We start from the raw sequence: 21,520 nt of genomic DNA, 5'->3' as shown, positions 1-21,520 counted from the left end.
TCCTTGAACTGTGAAGAATGCATTCATTTCCATAACATATAAGCTGGCATGTCATAACCTGAGTTTGTAATATTACATTATGTGCTGAAGTTAACACCCATTGACCACAGCAGGCATGACACATATTCTTCAACAGGAGACTACAATCCCTTGAACTGGTAATGCCTTCCAAATAAGCTTGTAAATCAGTGGCTGAATTCCCAAGCCTTGCAAATATTGGCAGATTTCAGAGGACTGAGAATAGGGAAGGAACTGAGGCTGAGACAGGGCTGATAGCCAGACTCTACATGGTCTGGACAAGTTCAAGAGCCAGCTATTGCTTTTATTCACCACATCACCTGTTTCTCCCCTAACATTTTGCTTTTATTAAAATGTAGTGGTTTGGGGTCTGTTTTTTTTTTTTTTTTTAATTTATATATGAAAAGAGACATTCAGTTATTTTGTTTCACACATGACACATTTCTTCAGGTCTTACTTCCTAAAGAGAGTGCACTGCATCTAGGTATTAGTACTACCATTACTATTAATACTGTGACAATACTCCAAATATATTAGGTAGTAAGTTATAGGAATTGTTTTTTTGGTTCACTGGAAGTAGTAGGATTGGAAGGGAACCAACTTTTTTTACTTAAGTGATTATAAAAGTTTCCATCAAATCCAAAAGAACAAGTAACTCTTTTTTTTTTTTTTTTTTAATAAAATAATAAGTGTCTTGTGTAGCATGAGTTTTCATTGTCAAGCTATTCTCATATATTAGTTTTCTAAAAATAAATGTGAAGCAAATGAGAAACAAAAACCAATTCAAAAGAGTTATTTGAAACATTTAATAATGAGGAAATATTTAGAAATGTTCATATTTTCTTCTATTTATCATAAAAATAATTTACTGGAGCCATTCTAAATTCATGGAAATATTGGTATCCATTAATGTCAAAATTTGAAATATTAGAAAACTTTTTATGTCTATCTTCCTAGCATACAATTCCTAGCTTATTCTTTTTGCTGAATGTGAGTCCTTTATATGTCAAACACTGTGCTTAAGGGACAAACCAAACATATCCTATCTCTGTCTATACTGAAAATCTCCTTGTATATTCTCTGTTGTCAGCTTCCAGCAGTATTCTTTCTCTTCAGGTACTGTCAGTGTCTGGCTCAGGTGTGGCTCTCAGCATTACATTATAAAGCATTTTTCTGTATGCCACTAGTGTACTGACCATGGACATGCTTTGGCTTCCTTTTTCCCATTATTTCTGCAGCCTTCCTCCTCCTTCTCTGGATGATTTTGAGGAGAAGGACTGTTATACTCATTGAGAAATACTAGTATTTTGTATAAATATATATCTTCAATACCAGGCTTTTTAATGGTGATATCTTTTGGAACTGTTAAGTATCTGTCTATATTTGTGAAGTCTTACATGTTGTTTCATCCATATATTAATAGTTGGAAGTTTCAGTTTGGCCTTTATGTTTTACATTAGATTTTTTTTTTTTTTTTTGTCAGCTTTCTAAACCTGCTCAATGCTCCAGGACTCAGATCAACAAACAGTGGTCCTGGAAGCTCTTTAGCAAGCTCTTCTAAAATATTTGGGTGAAATTTGTCTAGATTTGCTGATTTGAAAATGTCTGACAGTAGTAGCTGCCATTTAACATCCTCTTGAATTGCTCTTGACATGGACAGTGTTTAATTTGCTTTTTCACAAATACAGAAGAGAAATATTTATTGCCTTTCTGGCATAACTATTTTGAATGGTATCACTTTAACCAAAATGCACCATTATCATTAATGCTTCTTTAACTCCTAATAAAAATTTCAAAGCCCTCCTTCCTGTTGCTCTCAACTCTGACACATCTGTGTACACTTGCTCTCTATGCCATTTCTCCTGAAGTTTGTAACTTCTCTTTGGTGAGATACATGTTCCTTTTTCTTTCCATCTGCTCTACATGTGCATTCAAAATGCTTCAGCAGCCTAAGACATACATCATTCAGATTGAATGCCCCTATTTTATCTCACATTTTCCCTTATGCATTACAGATATGCACTAGGGGAATCAATCATCCTCTACGCCAGTACGATTTGGTGGTCTATAGCAGACACTGACTCCCATCTCATTTTGTGCTCCAGCCATTAGCACATGGTCCCACAAGAAATCAAGATCAATTCTTTCCAAGTTCTCAATGCCTCTGAAACACCTAGTGCCATTTTGACACAGTGACACTCTTCTTTCCCTTTTGCCTACCTTGTCCATCTGTCTTTCAGTACTTCATAGTGTCATATGTTCCTACTAGATTTCAGTAATACCATGAAGACCAAATCTATCTTTGAAACTGCAACTGTTCTTGTTTATTTTTCAGATTTCTCACACTGGTCTATAGGCAAATAAAGAATGTGCTCGCTTTGTCATTTGGTGCCCTGATTATTTTTTTTTTTCCTTAATGTCTTACTTCTGAACTAAACAATCACTTACTCTCCCATTTGTTGTTGTTAGTGTAACGATCCCCTGACTAATCTCGTTACCCTTGCTCCCTGGAAGATTGTTTCCTTTCAGCTGGGTGGGAAGCACTGCCCTCATTGCCCTCCCAGAAGGGAAGCAATGACCCACTAATGAAAGCTCTCCTCATTTATTTCTCCTCTTTATGTGATGGGGAGAATATCTGAGATGATATTTCTTCTCCTTCAGGCGTATTTCAAATCACTCCTGGTCATCTGAAATCTGGAAAGTAGTTTGAGAAACTGCATTTTATACGTGCTTATAGATCCTTATCAACAACTCTGTAAGCCAGCTAACCTAAGGGCATATGCACAACCTCATGCAGGTAAACGTAGGCTCCCTCCAACCTCCTACCAAGGAGGCCAGGCATGATCCAGCTCCAATCTGAAGGAGAGATTACCATGCTACCTTGTCACTCTTGGTTACTGCTGGCCAGTAATCACCTCCAAGTTATATTTCATACCTTGCAAAATCCCTTTGAAAATCCTGCATTTGCTACTGATGTGCATTGTTTGGATGTGCCTTTCAGATTTGACTTGCATACTAAGGCTCATTGCTCAGCTCTGTTTCCTCATTAATAGGAAGAGATTACCCATGCTGACATTTCAAATGCTGGGGCCAATCAAGGACCAGTGGCACTGCCACAAAGCCCTCATCAAGTTGCAGCCTAGTGTACCCATCTCCTAAATCTGGACAGAGGGCCTTGACACACAACTTGATGGACAAATGGAAACAGCCAAAAGATGGCCCATACGACTACTCATAAACTATTTTGCTTGAAACACAGGATCATAAGTCACGTTCTTTGAAATCCTCCTCTCTGACGCTAAAAAATTCTCTAGCACCAAGTAAAGGGCTAGTGCTACCCAGTGTAAAGCATTTCAGTCTACAACAGTGTTGGCTCACCACTGGATTAGCAACCTACATTGTGTTTCTAAGTTTGAGTTTCTGCTACTTCTATTGTCAAATTATTTTTCCATCTCTCTTCAAATACCAAGCCCGCCCACTTTGCTGTCTTTCCTGCAATGGCTTCATTCTAGTGACAGAGGGCTAATCATTTGGCCACCAGACTCTCCTGTAAAACTCTGCCAAAATACAGCAAATTAATCTATCTGCAAAAGTTTGTCAGACACAGCTATTTACTACATGCTTCCAATCACTTGCTTATGCAGAGTCCCCCTTTTCTCCTTGGATCTAATTTATACAGAATGGTAGTTAGAGACTCTATAAAGCTGAAAAATAATTTGTGACAATAGCACTACTAAGGGAAAATCAAGGAGGGCAGCCAGGTACAACATCCCTTTAGGTAAATGGGAGTTGTACCTATAAAGGTCAGCTTTAACTCTGTCTTTTTCCTCAGGTACTGAATATAGGCTTTCTATAATGTTCACCATTTCCCTTTTGAGAACGAATGGGTCAGAGTCTCTTTTAAATCACTCCTAAACTGTGACTAGACCTAGGATTCAGCCTCAGAATAATCTAGATAGAACTGTGCTCCGTCTGCTACTACTTTCTAAAGCTGCTGCTTTTTTATAGCTGTAAAACCATTCCACAAACCAACCCTCTATTCATCCTAAACATAATGATGAGGTTTGGAGAAGAAAGCAAAGAATGAAAATGAAGAAAATTTGTTTAATGAGAGAAGCAATAACAAGTCAAACCCAAAATCTAATGGACTTTGTTTAAGGTTATATTAAATAGAAATTCATGCCTCTGATTAAAAATGAGAACAGTACAATGATGAACAGTTTTACTTATTTTTTCTATTCAGGAATTTTAAGATAAACCCCAAACATTTAAATATATACTGGAAATATAAAAAAAGGCCTAATAACTGCATTCCAGAAGAAAGGGATCTAATATGATAATGGAAAGTATAACCTCTTTTCAGCTGAGCTGAGATTCCAATTTTCTGCATCAGTAGCAATGATAATGTTACACAAACAGTGCTCAATCATTAAATTAATTCCCATTAAATCAATGTCCTTAAAGGCCAAACAGTCCTTTAATAATTACCTGATTAAAATTATGTTAGCATAACGTATTAGTTATAGTATATTTATAATTCCCGTCCCAACAATAAATCATTTCTTTCCACCCATCTTGCTGAAATAGTAACAATGAGGCAAAAGTTGGGAAGGGAAACATGTCTTATCACCACATAGCAAATGGCTGTGGTCTAGCCTCTCCTGGTAGCAGTGACACTTCAACAACATACATCAATCAGATTTGCATTTCTACTATGTAGCTTTTATGGTATGAACCTTCAAGAGCTATAGGAATGCACTCCTGGCTTTTAAGATTAAACCCACAAAATAAATAACTTTTCAGATATTAGCAACTTTGAGTGGTCAGATTCCACTTTTCTGCAGAATTAGTGAAATATGACATTTCCAATTGAAAATCAAAGTGCATCTTAGATAAAAGAAAATGTTACAAATAATATGGTATGCAGTAATTTAATGCCAATACACTGTAGTGACTTGTGCAATATAATTACACAGAGACAGAGGATGGATAGACTTTACAGTGCTTCTAAAAGTTCTGAAAGATGTACCATAAAATTATATTTTGTTTTTCTCTTCTGCTGTCATTACAAAAGAAGAATAATGACTGCAGCTAAAGGTTGAAAATTGAGGCATCTACTTGTATTTGCTGAAGTTTCTGGGATCTCTTAGATGAAGCATTACTAGATTTATACCACACATACCCAGATGATGAAATATCATGGAAGTGTTGATATTTGAAAGTAATCTTTTGATTGTTATAACTATGACCAGATTGGAAATGTGAGGCTTGCTGCCCACCTCTAATTAATAAGTTAGCCAAAATCTCTCATATTAACACTGCTGAAATTCATTGTTTTCTCAGAATGCTTAGCGGGGTTTCAAATTTAATTTTGGGGTTACCAAATACACTACCATTCAATTACATAACCATAAATAATTGTGCAATAAACCTAGCAGTTTTACCAACAGCTGTTTGCTCAAAAGAAGCTCTGACCAGATAATCTTTCACTGCCACTTTTAAAACATAGGACAATAATTTTATACAATATAATTATAAACATACACACACGTGGAGGCAAACACAGGCTAGAGCTCAACATGCATGTGTAACAAACACAAGGAGCTTCTGGAGATCCTCTCCTATAGCCCTGTAATGTGTACTTCGAAGACTGCGCCTGACTGCATGACCACCTAAAGACTCTACACTTGTGCCTCTGCGAACGCATCAAAATGATTTATGCTGGCTATTATTTTAGAGAATATTGACACCTGATCTTAACAAATGACCTTGCACACTGGCAACCTTCTGATTAGATTTCAAGAGGTGCTGAGACCCAATCTTCCTATTACTAACGGCTGTATTCGAATGCTCTACAGCCTCAAACAATCAACCACAATTATCATCTATGGTACATATTTATAAGTGGCTAAAAGGCTAACTGTCACATACAGTATGCATAGTGGTGGCCTTTCCATAGACTACTGACAGTGTTATACGTAGAACCTTCCAGGATGGCAAAAAGAACTGTGCACAATGGACTGAAAACAGGCCATCTGTACATACAATTAACAATAAACTGAACTATGTCACTAATGAGGTATTGAAGTGCTGATTTAGCTGAGAGCCTGTCAGGGAGGACATTATGAACACAAGGGAGAAGGAGTCCCCTTTGGCTCAAACCAAGCAACTGTGAACCAAGCAACGCAAAAGACAATTCAGTGAGACCAAAGGACAAACAATAATTCCAGTAAAACCTCTGTGTCTTTTGACAGATACTTTTTCCCACTATCTTTTTTCTCACCTCTACACTGCTCTGTGACTCCAGAATTTGGGGGTGAAGGGAATTTTAAAAAAAGATCACATACTGAAAGACAGTTTTTTGCTTGAACTTTTGAAATATTATGAAATGCTTTATAAGTGTTCTTGCAAGATTTACAAGCATCTATCACCACAGAGTGGCACCTGACTACTTCAGAGGCAAGTGAATCACAGACATTTCTGATACATTAGTTCAGTTTTCATGTCACTAATTCTAGTTATCCTTTAATTTTCAGAGTACTTGTCTCAAATTAACTCCTAACCTTACAGAATTCAATCATCATTAATGCAGGAACTCTAATTATGTTCCTAAATAACACATTTTAAAATTTAGACTAAAATTCCCCTTCAGATATATCCTGTAATGTTGTTATCAAAGTGATCTTTAAAACTCACATGACCTGAAGTAGTACTATAACGGTTCATAGTGAACAACGGAAAGAAGAAACCCCTCATCCTTTTAAGTTTCACTGAGAATAATGCTATGATGTCATTTATTGATGACAATCACTAGTACAAATGCTTATGTTTGGAAGTTGAATAACCTGTTTTTTACTGCAAATCAGCTATCACCCTGCTTAAGATCGTGACTCAGATTTGTTACAAGTGAAAAGCGACTTCAAAGATGGCTTTACTGGATAGCAAGGATTTTTGTCTTTGGGGATAGATACAGATATGAAATAAGCTATTGTAAGAATGGAATACATGCTTGTATCTAAAAGTGTTCTGTTAGCAAGTATATCTGGGCATGAACAACGAACACTACCCCTCAACAGATTTATTATCACCGTTCCTTAACAGCCTGCTTACAGAAGACTTTCTATCTCTCCACTGTTATCTTTACTCTAACCTAGTGCAAGGGAAGCAGACTCTTCAGTCAAAACCACATGCGTTCCTTCATCTCATTTTTTGTCTGGTAGAAGATGTATCACACATTTTTAACCTAACACCATCTTACTAACTTCAAAAACACTGAAAAGGTAAAAACCTACTTTATGATCTCTCCCTCCCCCATTGACAGTGGAGGAATAAAAATTAAGCAGCAGGAGGTTCCTACACCAGGATGCTGCTGTAATGAAGGCAATCCTCTTAATTTGCATGCTGGGAAGCTGACTAAATAAAAAATACAAATAAAAAACCAACAGCACTCATTTTCCCATATTTGCTGAGTGGACCTTCATCTAAGCAATCAAGGAAAGCAACAGTTGGCTAACTTAATCAAAAGATTCATTTGGTATCATTATTTGCTTCCTTTCAATATTAATTTTCACCTACTTCTTTTATATACATTTTAATATTACAAGAGGTCTGAGGAATAAAAACCTCAACAGCTGAAGAGGGAAGACTTTCCTGGCAGCAGCTTCAAAACCTCTTTGCTACTCTTGCCTTTACAGTTTGCAGACAATTTTCCTGGCACCTACCCATCAGTTGGTGTTACGGAGAAGAGCTGCACGGGTAGATACAGCTATGGCACAGCTGGTGCAGAGGAGGGACTCCCCACAGACCAGAAAAGCAATGGAAGACTACCATGGGTTCCCCTCTAAACCTGTATTCATCTGGTGCCTTGGATATCTTCCGCTGAAAAAGGCTAATCAGTTTGTAGATGGAATTGCTGTCATCCAAGCAGCCAGGGAGCATTTTTAATGGAGCTAAAACTAATTTCTCACTTCCTTCCTACCTTAAACAGCCAAAATTGCCAACTTAAGTGTACGCTTCTGTGCAGGAAAATCAAATAGCAGGACAAATAAGGCTTGCCTCTTCAGCTTCTAAACCTCTTTGCACATAAAAATGTGGGTTACAGTCCTTCTCCATGCAAGAAACATTCAGTCCCTGGCTAAATTCTTCTTCCTTGTTTCTTCAATTAAATATGTATTCTGCACAGTCGAAGTCTGAAACATCAAAACTGATGACTCAGAATCTAATTTATCCATTCTTTACACAAATATAGTATGAAGTCAGATAAGAAATCATAACAATTATGTTCTGGGTAGAATATTCACTTTAGAATGCTTTTGAAAGGACACAGAAAGATGGATAGATGCCACAGACATCCAATTCTACTTTCCCTTTTGCCTCATTTGGTCTCGATCAGCATTTAGGCTATAGCCAGACAGACATTATCTTCTCACAGTCAATTAATCAAGCTTGGAGCTACTCCTAGGGGAATGAAGGTGTTTTTTGGGCTTTCACACCACCATTCATTCTCCACCTCCTCACAGAAGGTGTGCCAGACACAACATCTCTAAATATACTGCCTCATGTACCCAGTGCTATTACTCAAGCAAGCAGGTGCACACAAGATATAGAAATCCATTATTTTATCTGTCTCTGAGAACTGCCTGAGTTTTAACTTCAATTTAGGGGAAAATCCAAGCATATCCCCTGACAGTTTAACACTAGTGATATCACACTGCTGAAAACTAATACCCGTCCACTGAACATTTCACTTGGAGCGTGGTTATTCCTTGGAATTACATTTTCAAAAAGAGACAATCAAATAAACTTCTGAAAGTGGTATGCACATAAAGATACATCCAATGTTTGCAAATCTGTACTGTATACATGACAATAATTCTCAGTATATGTTGTCCATCCCACTGATCACTTGTAGTTTCCAAACACATCTGAGACTCAGGACACAATTGCCAAAATTTAGTAATTTTTTGATGCAGTCAAGAGGGCTGGCCAAACCACTGAGACGTGTGAAAAAGGAGCATGGGTACCCCAGGGCTGCAGTACCTCTTTCAGAGAGATGACTTTATGAAGGTACATATACATATGAATATGTAATTATAGATTTAATATAATAAAATGAGAATTTGGGGGCTTCATGTTTAAAGGTGGAACTATAACATCACAAATATACCTTCTAGTATAGTGTTACATATTGTATATATATTGGTGTATTTGCTACAAAAACATGGAGACTGGCTTGTTTCCTAACATGTCTGGTATCTGACTTACATTTTCCCAGCTTAGTGCTGTGCATTTCAGGCTCAGTAAGTCTGTTCCCCTTGTTACAGGAATATGTTAAGATCTGGCATTAGTTTGAAGAGCAATTAAAATTGTTAAATAATGAGACTGTCATTTAAGTTTTGCTTCCTATCAGAAGATATAAAACATGTTTTTATGAAGGAAGATACGTAGTATCTCCATTTTACAACTGAGAACTGACATACAAGATAGTAAATGAAATTTCTACGGTCATCCAGCAGATAGGATGCAGTGTTCGAATTAGGAACTAGGTCTTAGTCCTAAAGCCTTTATACTGGATCTTTTTTGACTTTCTAAACTTAAAAAATAATTACGTATCATCACTAAATATCGCATGTGAAGATATAATTGATTTCTAACACATTTTTTTCAAATGCTTTTAGAGTTCTTCTCTGAATATTAAATACATAGAGGTTGGTGTACAGTTAATTAAGAGAAAATGTCACTAAGAAAATACGTTGTTACAGCATAATGGTTTCCTGCTGATAGGGATATGCCAAGAGTGAGATAAGCAAGATGGAGTAATTTATTAAGCAACAACACACTCCAGGCAGTGCATTTCAGGAGGATTATATCACGCTTTGGGTGGTAATACAAGGAACAGGACTGAGAATTCTGAGCAGCATTCACCATCCGCGAAGTATTATAATGACTTAGAAGTGCCAAGGATTGGAGTCAATTTTATTGCTCTTATGAAATGCAATTTAAACAAGGCAAACAGTAAGACTGGCTCATTTACTGGGCATTATGAACATAATTGGCCATTACTGACACCACTGATGACCAATCAAAACCTTCAGTTGTGACCAGCATTTTAAAATAAGCAAAATATAACAAGATAAAAAAATGGCCCACCAGTGATGCTTTCACACCATTCATCTCAAAACTTTGCTAGGTTAAATGAGAGTATTAAGATCTCTGAAGAAAAGAATGCTTTTGCAGGTAATATTTCAAGCATCAATTATCTTATGGTAAAACCCTATTTATAAAACTATAATGAATGTCTGTTTTGTTGTAATCACTGAGAAGTTATAAAATCTTGAATGATTCGGTAATTGTAAAGCTATTTCCTGTTATAGCAAAAAAAACTCCAAACCATCCTCTGCCTGGTTCAGTTCTCTTTCTTACAGACATTTCCAAGTGAAGCAGAGCCTTGCATCTTTACCTGCATAATCTAAAATCCTGCCAGCCCAGTTGAGAAATACCTCCTCTTGCAGAAAAATTCAAAGTAAAATGAACAGAGTAGGATAAGAGACACAAGATCTTTCTATCGTGTCTTTCATATTAAATACAAAACTTTATAAATTTCTGTATACCTTCATTATTTTATCTACATTCAGTTGAATTCTATTAAACTAAGTAAGCCTATAACTGTATTCTGAGGCAAAATTTGAGAGGCTGCTCTCAACATAAAATCCTCTAGAACATTCCTTGGCAAGTTCTTGGTAAAAATTATGCAGCATTTCACTCATCCCAAAAAATGATCTATTATACAAAAAGGGTTGGGAATAACTCTAAATCCTGAACTTCTATTTCTTAAATCATTGGTTTTCTCCAGCAATGGTAAGACTCGAGTGCTCTCTAGAATATTTCATAACAAGAGCCTGTAAAGTAGTAGGAAGCTAATAGAAAACCTTCAGGAGATTAAACTAGCTTCTCAGCAAGGATAAATAGACATTGTGCCATTGCAGCAAGTTGATTCAGTTAATCACGATGAAGTTTTTAGTAAAGTTTTTAGTAAACTCAGTTTTCTCTCTGAGACAGTTCTTTCGTCTCTGTTCATATGTCAGGTTTCTAACATTGGCATGTTCTAACGAGGGCAAAATTTGAGGGAGCAGCAACAATACCAGGGCTGAAGAGAAAGAAAAACATGGTACTACAGAATATCACAGAAGTTGAGCAAATACTATATAATATAGCATTATAATATATCACTTAAACTGGTTGAGGTAGGAAGGGACCTCTGAAAGTCATCTTGTCCAAACACCCCCTTGCCCAAGCAGGGACACCTACAGCCAGTTGCCTAGGGCTGTGTCCAGATGGCTTTTGAATATCTCCAAGGACAGAGACTCCACAATGTCCCTGGGCAACCTGTGCCAGCGCTGTTTCAGCTGGGTGGCCCCCAACATGCACTGGTGCATGAGGTTGTTCCTCCCCATGCAGGAGCAGGACTCTGCACATCTCTTTGTTGGGTTTTGTTGAATACATAATAAGAGAGGCCTGTGGAGGAGTCAAGTCAATGGGGAGGAGCAGGCGCAGCAGGACCAGTGGAGTCACAAGTGATACCCAGGAAGAATGCTACAGCAGTGGTGATCACCAGCTGCAGTGAGAGCAAAACCTGTGAGGAGTGGATTGAGAAGCGAAAGGGAAATATGGAGGTGAAGAAAGAGAGAGAGAGAGAAGAAACCCACTGAAAAGGAAACCTTATCATTTTCTGTCCAACTGACAAAAGGTAATTTTGAAAAGAAGCAAAATACAGAGCTTTTGCCGCTTAGTTTTCTAAGATGAACAAGTGGAAAAGAACAACTTCAAAAACCATGACGCTAAATTTCAACATAACTGAAATCCTCCACAGTCTGAATCTATGAATTTGCTTCACATTTAGACATAAATAAACAACTCAGAGATAACAGATGTTATTTGAATTACTCATGCCTGAATGAGCAGTTCAGAGTCAGAAGCATTTGTTTTTAATATAATCCAAAGCACCGCATGGCCAAGATTCTCTGTCTTCTTAGTGGTCACAGTACACTGCAGGTTCATTTGGTATATTGGGTAGTAAGACAAATCATTTCAATGCACTGGACATCATTTCTTTTTAAATGAAGGGCTTGAGTACAGAATAAAAAATGCCACTTCGCAGTTTATATACTTCTGTGTCAATTTAGCCTCCCCAGTTATACTGCAGCTGTATCCTCAGAATTGTCTCTTCAAATCAAAAATCACATGTATCTTATAAATACAATAATAATGTATATAAATAGATATCCAGTGATGTCTATAATGAATGAACATAAAATTAAAAGGGCAACTGAGAAAAAGTATACCTATATATAACAAGAACCTCAAAATGATACCTACACTAGTCACTCCAACATGAGGAAAAAAAAAAATTGAAAGCTGAGTTCGAGACCTAAGTTTACATTTATAAAAAGAAGCAGTAACATTAAGTTTCAGTATACCTTTGCCTCTAACTAAAAATACTTAAATTTTGCAACTGAGTATGACAGTAATCATAGACCTGGTCTGTGCTGACTCTAGTCTACAGACAATGACAGAATATTTTTCTCTGTTGTTTCAAAAATTGTAAAAGTTTAAAACTTGTTAATAGAATTTGATCAGAACATCAGAGTCAAGGCTGAAAGAAAATATGAAGTGGAACACTGTATAGGAGCTACCTGCTAAAATCTGCAGAGTTTTTAAATTAATTCGGAAGAAAGAAGCAAAAGTCCTTTCTCTTTCAATCAAAAGAGGTTATGAGTTTCCTTAGAGAGTGACTTGTATTTTCACACCAAAGGAGTCTTTCATCTTCGGAACTGTGTCAGGTCTGGAGTCAGCCTGTGTGCTTGCAAATCTTTCCTCTCGATAGAGGAAAGAAAGCGAAGACCATGCCATAATGCACTTGCTAGCGTCAAAGAAAGAATTCAGCACTATCAGTCCTTGGTTCATGATGCTTTGTTTCTGTCAGTGCAGGATATAAAAGCATCTTTGGCTGTATGTTTTGATAACAGAAATGAGTACCTTGTCATGTTTTAAATCAGCAGCTGAAAGACTTCTTAAGTGAACGTGACAGTATTTGAAATGTCCCATGCTGCCACACTTAAGATATGCCAATCACAATTAATAGCAACAGATTTGCTATTCCAAACAAATAAAACCTGCAATGTTTTCCTGCTGAATGAAGAGCTGCTGAGTGAAAACAGAAGCAAAATTACCACAATAGCCAGTTAGCCTGTCAATGGAAATTACTTTCATTTGTCTGTATTCACAAGGGTTAGTAAACAATAATGCTTCAGCTAATACAGTTTTTGTTATATTCAAATTGAATGTGAAATAGAGGCTGACATTATAAATGGAACTCTTACTCCTTTGCACTGGAATTCTGAGGGCTTCTGAGTCTCTATGTTTAAACTGGTCTATAAGTTGCATATAATTTGATGTCAACTCTATTCAATTTGTGTAATTGTTCCTTCTAGCAAATTAAGGACTGTCCTGCTTGTTTGAAGGAGACATGTATCTATAGCTTCCCCTCACTCAGTAGGAATCAAGTAAATATTTTGTATTATTCTAGTGGATTCTAAGGAGATGTGTTGAAAATCCACCTGATAGGTGATAAGATATCTCTCTCTGTAAATAAATGCCTCTCACCTTCCAAGTTCCATGAATTTATTTTTATGAAGTCCCACAACAGTTTTGGGGCTCTCAGCTGCCATATCCAACCAGCAGGTTTTACTAATACTGAGTTGCACCTCATGACCCCCTTACCATGGGAAGTGTATACAGCTCTCCTTGAGCGATTTCCTTTTCTTTGCTTTCTCCAGTGAATTCTGCTTTTTTTTCCACCTTGTCCTACTTCTCATCTAATTTCTTCCTCATCTTCATGCTTAGTTCAATGCTTCCCTCTAAGCCCTCCTCCAGCACTCATTTTTACTGACTACTGAAAAAAACCCTTTTCTTTGTAAGCTACTGAGCATCTATCAAGGAGTTCCCTTGTGGGCTCCTACTCTGGGGATCTATGACTTAGGAAACTTCGGGACACCACGCAACACAGGCTTACTTGGATAGACATAAGGCAAACAATTCAGATAATAATTAATGAGATTGAAGTGTGTGATTAAACCAGTTCTTCCTCCTTTAAACCGTTGCTGGGCAGTCTCCTATAAAGCTTTTAGGGACTAATGATGTTGGGAGTACAGCAGGGATGCTAAGGCTAATATCAAGCAATAAACCTATGTAAAATTACTCACATTCATGCAATAAAGAAACTAATTCACAAGTTTTAACCTAACAGGCAGACAGATGTAATGAGTCTAGTTCTGTAACGGACCAACTGCTCTCTCACAGTTGGATTCCCTAAACAGTTACACTGGGAATATTTTGGACAGAAAGAAAACTTTATAAACCCACCCACATACATTCAAAAAACTTTTGTAGCTCTCAGCTGGCTCTGAAGTCTTTGATTTTTTTGAAAAATATCTACAACAAACATGAAACAATCTTCAGCTTTCCTCAGCTGGCCATCACTGCTCAGTGCAAATGATAATTTTAAAAGTAATGTCTCTAGGTCAATGTGTTTAAAATCATACCTCTTGTGGAAATTCTCAATGCCAGCTTTTATTCTTTTTTTTTTTTTTTTTTTTTTTTGGATGGTGATGTTAATTTAGCTTTTTTTCCTTTCTAGGAGTTTCATACTTGATTCTCATGCATACACTTAGTTTTTATGGATATTATCTGATTGTTTCTAACAGGAAATAATGTAATTTCTAAATTACATGTTGCCAGTGTAATGTTATTATGTTGCTTTTACCTACGGAGTTCCATCCAAATTCATGTTAAAATCCAAAAAAGTATCTGGGAATTTTGAGGCTGCCGTGGCCACGGCTCTTTGTGGAACAGATGCTCCGTGCAATTATGAATAGGTGTACCTGCAGTGCCAGTACTGACTGACAAACAATTACACGGATATGCCACAGAAGGTATTCGTTCTGGTTTGTTGTCAAGTGTTATTATCTAAATCTTCTTTGTTCTCATATGAAACTGTGATTCCTTACTCCACTTTGCATTACAACTGCAATTTGTAGACCAGAATTTTAAGCAGTATATACCAGGCCAAGATCTGTAGTCCCTGGTGTCTTTAGGGTCTATGGTTAAAGCTCTGCCAGAAGAGGTAGACTATGAAGGATTTGGGTATATGAACAGAATGGGGGAATATCCTGGGCTACCCGAGGTGGTAGAGGGGATTGAGAAAGCATCCAGGAAGGCCAGAGAAGTTTGAGTCTAAACATATAGGGAAATTGAGATAAATCAGAAGAGGGAGGAAAGAATATCAGATACAAAAATACCACTTAGCACTGGTGACTAGTCTAAACTTAGTTGAAATGCCAAAGAGCAACGTTTCTGTTTGACTGCATAAAAACACAGAACTCACATTAACTATGAATAATTCTCCAGCAGATGAGAAATACTGTTTTTTGGGGTTTTTGTTTGTTTGTTTTTTCTCCCAGAGAAAAATCACCTTTCTCTAATTAGACATCTACAAATCAAAACAAGCTAGCAGGTAGTGCTCCTCATGGTTCCCACACTACACAGCCAAATGTTTTAGAAACCCTATAGCACAAGGCTTTCCAGTACTCCCAGTTGTCCCTCGTGGGCTGTGGGAGAGAGGCAGGGAAGAGAAAGGTCTCTGTAGCAATGGGGAAGATATATAGGTTTTCTCCTGGAGGCAGAGTCTCCCTCTGTCTCTTACCTTGTTGCACAAAGGATCCGTAAACAAACCACATGGAGTTGTAGAGTGTTGTGGAGGTCATGGATCCCATCTGAAGACGTGGCGGATTGAGCCAGTTCAAGAGGTAGACCAGTAGCCCTACTAACAGCACAGTGCCAGCTATGCATGCCCACAGGGAGAGGTCAAACGGTGCCAAGCAGGCAAACATGTCCACTGTCTTCTCTGCCTTTCGAAGCAGCACACCCACTGAGTAGTCCATGTAACGTGTTGTGAAATCCACCACATTTTCCCTGTCAGGGGTGATGGTTAGGGCAGAGATCCCTATATCAGCTCTCTGAGGAAAGAGGGAGAGAGAACAACATGCGTAAGTAGGATCTACAGAAAAGATCTTCATTCCTCTGTGCTTTATAGCACCTAAACGTATGGAGAAGCAGACGTGAAGGCCAAAGTCTCAAGCATCATATGTGAACACAGAAATGCGACTAAGGCTTGAACAGAATAGCTGTACCATATGTCTTAGTTTCTACAAGCAAACCTCACTTGGACTCGGGCACGTTAGCTTTCCACATTGCTATTTTCCAAGGAAACAAACAGATAACAGCTGAAGGAAATCTACTTCTGGTCATTTTTCTCAGCCTGGCTTACTGAAGCCATCATAGCCATTGTGGCAAAAGGCAGACCTTGCGTATAACATTTCCAATCAGAGGAAATTAGTTGCCTGACAGCCACATGATATCCAACATTTTGATGACATGATGATCATGACAAAGGGCCACTGCACTGAGGGCACTTGAAATTCTGAAAAAAACATCAATTTCAGCTGCAGAGTCTGAGGTGCAGAAGAGCAGATATTCCACACAGCTCCTTTACTATTAATTCCCCTGTATCCTCCTGCTAAGCAATTCCTTTCCATGACAACCTGTCTTGCAGCTACCTTGGACTTTGTTTTACATTTTTTGTAATTTAAAGAACCCATTTCAGATGAGAAGAAGATGAGTAACATTGCTTGATCTAATCATTGCATTTCACAGCATGTCTGGGTATTAGGTCTCCAGAGACACCAGGCACAACTACAGCAGGTGCTATTTTACTTTTCACAGGTACAATTACAACAGCAGTGAAAACAAGAAAGGGTATTTAAAACAGACACATTAACAGCATTTAAAAAAGCCTGAACACTGAACAAAAAGACTATAAATTCTAGATATTTTAACATGAAAAAGAGTACTTAAAATACTTTAAGCTGCTACTAGCTTGATTTAACCCACTTCTGTTCTGCCTAAAGCAGCATGTGGGCCTTTGGAAGGAGTTGAGGAGAGCAAAAAGCTTGAAAGTATTATGTCACATTTTAACAACTCTCTTGAATTTCTTTCTTCTTGCCGAAAGAAGGCAGATATTACTAGCTCCTTAGAAATGTGATGTGAAATATTAAGTGGGAAGGTATGGCAGCTGAAACTTTTTAGAATAAAATTTGCAAATTGTCTAGGCTCTTTTAATACCATCTTCAGAACACTCTGCAGCCCATGGTACAAACATACTTTTAATCACAGTGCACTTAAGACTTTGGTTTACACGATGTTACTTTATATTAATCGTTCACTGGCTTGAGAAAGTGGCAGAAGATAGTTGGAGGCCTGCTGATTTGAACAAAAAAGTGTTAGAAAATATTGATTTGCTTAAAAGCCATGAATTACTGCATCAGCTTTAATTTGTGGGTTAGATTCTCTGGTGTCTTAAGTGAAGCTGTGTTGATCTGCACAGCTGAAAGCATGGTTTTATGAATTCATTTCATGTCCCTTCCTAACAGTTTTCTGAGTGATGATTTAACTGCCCTTTGCCCATGGTCAGTGGCAAAGTCAATCAGTAATCCAAGTAAAAATGTAATCAGAATTTTCCATGGAAACATTCAGATCATCTGAGCCTCAATCTGGCTATAAAACTTCTGGTTAACAAGTGACTCGAATTATCTGCTAACAATTGTCCTAGCTCCAGGGAGCAAGTTGAAAAGAAGTCATCATTTGAACAGTTTTCCACAATTGTGAATATAAATGTATTTTTAAAATAATTTACAAATGTAAAAGTCTAATGCTCTATACCATTGTCAAAACGGGAAAATATGCTTGTATTTAATGAATAGGGTTATTTGGGGTTTTTTCCCTGAATGCATATCAAAAAGTGAGCTAGGAATTCAGGGTTAGAGGACGACACATGGAAACAAAAAGTCCTAGACCTAGCCGCCTCTGTTTAAATTTAGCTGTGTTATTAATTATCAGTGTGCTACTAAAAAACTTCCCCACCACTCTAGATTATTGTGAGGTGCTAATACAAGTTGTATTTGTAAGATGTTTGAAGATTATCCACTGAAAAACAATATACATAAGTAAAGATACTTTTACCAAATAATAGATTAATGTCAGACTGAATGACTAATATAATTTTTTTCTGCATTTTTCCCCCTTTTTTTTTTTTTTTTAAGAGAAACGTATTTATCCATGAAATACAGTGAAGGGTATTGCATGAAAAAAGCACAGCATGTGGTATTCGTGGAAATATGACTTCCATTTTACATCTTCTGAGAGCAGTCTCTCCAAATCCCCCAAACATTATGGTTGCAGTCTGGTTATCAGCCAGCTATGTCAGAGGAACAATGTTGTGCTAATGGAAATGTTGCATTTCTTTTGTCATACTGCAGCAGCAATCATAATCTAATTATGTCCTGTGATTAAAAAGTGGTATTAAAGTAAAAAATATAAAGGAGATAAGTCATGACTTCTCAGTACTCCTATGATTAGCTGTGTTGTCTTTTTCTTTTTCTTTAAAAGAATTTTACACTGAAATATGACAACTCATATTCTTAGCTTGCTAAATTGAATCATAAACACTAGTTTACCAGAAAACTGTGTGTTTAAGGAAAAACCAAGCTTAAGCTTAACTTAACAGTTGCTCTACTGATGGTGAGCGTTCTCAATTACAGATAGATTCTGGCAACTTCTATCAAAATTGGAAGATAAAAAAATTAAATGCTTGTCATTAACATGTCAAATTGGATCAGAGAAGACATCAGTTTGACGAAGTCAAGGTTCACACGTAGTGCTCTTTAGATAGAAAGGCAAATGGATGCAATTATGTCAATATTTAGATGTAAAGCTGCCAATTCGAATTATAAACATGTAAAACTCTCCACTCACTAAGTTTCTGCAGTGCCAAAATCAATTAACTATCAGCATCTTAGATGTCTGTTCAACGCATTTCTGATGAATGAAACTGTGGCTCCTGAAACTGACTGACTGAAAAAAACAGCAGAGGGCATTATTTTTCTTTATGGAACCTGCTTATGAATTTATATTTCTTAATAGCATTTCTCCTGAGGTCATTGTAGAGCAACAATACCGGAATCAGAAAATCCAAAATAAATGACCAAATGGGACTGGTAGCATTGTTACTGGTGTCACAGAATCAGCTCATCAGCAAGGCCTAGAAATCCCTGAAATGCCCCTATGCTATTGCTTAAGCAAGCACATCTCATATACGTAGAAAGCAATCTTGTGATGATTCCTGTGGTTAGTGATCAAGACCAGGGAAAGTAAATGAATCTAGTTTAAATTTCTCCTGTGAGGCCTTTCATTTCATCCATTTTCAATGTTAAATCATGTTTCAATGAATGCTGGAAGCAATAAACCACAGTCCCACATGTTACGCAGTTATTAATATGGACATGCAAAAATTAATCAGAGACACATTTTTTCTGAAGTTAACACATATACATCTAAATAACTATCTTTTTACTCAGCTATTTTTCCTTCTTCTCACTTTGTCCTCATTGTATGCTTTCTTCCTTCCTATGCTACTCATCTTAGGAAGATGCATTAAAAAAAGAGCCTCATAAGAGGCTTCTACTTGGCTTGCAGTTTCTCTTAGAAATGTTTAGGCATGTATTTAGTTTTCCTTTTCTGATGGACCTCTTTGGAATCAGGCAGTTTTCCCTATGCTATTTGCTTCCTGATGGCTCCTCACTGGAAAAAAATCCGAAAAATCAAGGTAGCGTGGTGAAATGCGGGAAATAATGGTTGATGGGTGTGAACATCACCAGGAAGCCCAGAGCCGTGTTGGAAAGCCTACTGTCCTCTCCCAGAAGTGGCATTAGCCACTTCTCCTGCCTGTCACAGGAGCTCATCCCTCTGGTAATGTGGACTTGAGGGCAACTAAAGGAAGTGTGAAAAGCCACCGATAACTAACAGCAAGAAAAAGATTTGCAGTAAAGCACTGGTCCCCTGAGATGGTTTTAGCGTCTCCACAGGAAGCTGCGGCTCTCTGAACTAATTCTTTTCGTGAGCTGAAGCTCTGCAGGATGCACTGAAAGTCCATGTCATTTGACAGGAGAAGGGCAAGAGCACCATGTGCTTCTCTCAAAGAGCATTTATCCTCCATAAACCTTCTGGTTCAGGCGCTCACCAAACAGAAAGCTTTCTGTGGCATGGTTGCGTTCAGTCTGACAGGAGAAGGTGTATGGAGCAAGCGTGCACCCAATATAGATTTTGACAATCAAAGAAGGGGAGGCTTTAATCAGTTTCCAAATTCAAATTAACAACCAGATGCTTTGATCTGCTGATTCCAGCTCCTCTTTTAGCAGCCAACAGGGACCTTGTCTTCGAAGCTGGAACAGAGGGAACTTGGCATAATGTCATGTCCATGAGGCCAGCTGTGAACCTAGGGCATGTACTTGGCACCGCAGGGCTTCTGCTCTCCACTGCAGCTCAAGCAGGGCTGCTGCAAACGAGAGCAGCTCGGGACTGCTCTCACTGATACCAGGGCCTGCATCAGGTTAGTGCAAACAGCATATACTGATCTTGAACACAGAAATCATGTGCTTGCGACAGCAACTGACATTTCATATGGCACATCTTCTGTAGTAGTCACAGTCATCCTTCTCAATGAGATGCACTGAAAAAGAGATGGCAGCTACTCTCCATTACCCTCGACTGCGGCTTGTCTTTTGCAGAAATACATTGCTCCCAATTCATTTCTGGCTCACACACCAACAGGCAAAGAGCGCTTTCTCTGTTCCTGCATTTACTCCATGTGTTGGCCAAGCTATCATGTAAGACTTGGTTGGGAAAGCAAGGAAACACTCTGTTTTAAACAGGTTAGACCTTTGATCTAAAACTATACACAGCTCCTTGCTACCCCCCCTTACAAAGCTGCCAAGCAGATAGATATTTGAGTTGTGAACTCAGTTCGCAGTAAATAAGAAACCAGTCTTTCAAGAACAGCTTGCACTTGGTAAGAGGTAGATACACACTGGCTGTTCACCCAGAGGTTCTCCTTTGCCTTAAGAGGGACAGAGAACGGGAGAGGAGACAGTGAACCTTTACTGTTAATTATATAAGGTGTAAGGAAGATGAAAAAATTATACACTGCCATAGTGTTGGAAAACCACGTTTTCAGATTTCCAAATTCAGTTCCATTAATTCTTCATATTTTATAACTGTACAGAAAGATTTCATATCCATTAAGACTCATTTACAGCAAAATTGTACCAGAGCAGTAAATCTGTTCCACTCATGACATCTATTTACAGATCTAGGTGGTTACCACCTTAAACACATTATTAGTTATATGAATCCCTGTCTACTAAGGGGACAAGAATACCATACACTTTTGTCAGTGAACCATTTGATTTCAGTTTTGAGTTCTGCCTTATGAATCATTCATTTCAAATAAATAAAAAAATGTATCAGGCCCACATCCATCTCCAGAGCCATC

The 21,520-nt window shown here is 37.7% G+C and overlaps 1 protein-coding gene across 3 annotated transcripts in view; it reads right to left on the bottom strand.

Annotated features, from left to right (window-relative positions):
- GRID2 (glutamate ionotropic receptor delta type subunit 2) overlaps positions 1–21,520 on the bottom strand; it is a 746,686-nt gene that overhangs the window by 119,676 nt on the left and 605,490 nt on the right. For all 3 annotated transcript variants that reach the window (XM_032999394.2, XM_032999395.2, XM_032999396.2), the window contains one exon: positions 15,779–16,091. In XM_032999394.2, the coding sequence (XP_032855285.2) occupies positions 15,779–16,091 (313 nt within the window). The remainder of the gene's footprint in view (positions 1–15,778; positions 16,092–21,520) is intronic.

Source organism: Tyto alba, unplaced genomic scaffold (assembly GCF_018691265.1).
Source record: "Tyto alba isolate M040663 unplaced genomic scaffold, T.alba_DEE_v4.0 Super-Scaffold_6, whole genome shotgun sequence".
NCBI lineage: Eukaryota > Metazoa > Chordata > Aves > Strigiformes > Tytonidae > Tyto > Tyto alba.
Note: the sequence above shows the minus strand (reverse complement) of the source record. Positions and strands in the feature narration are given on the sequence as shown.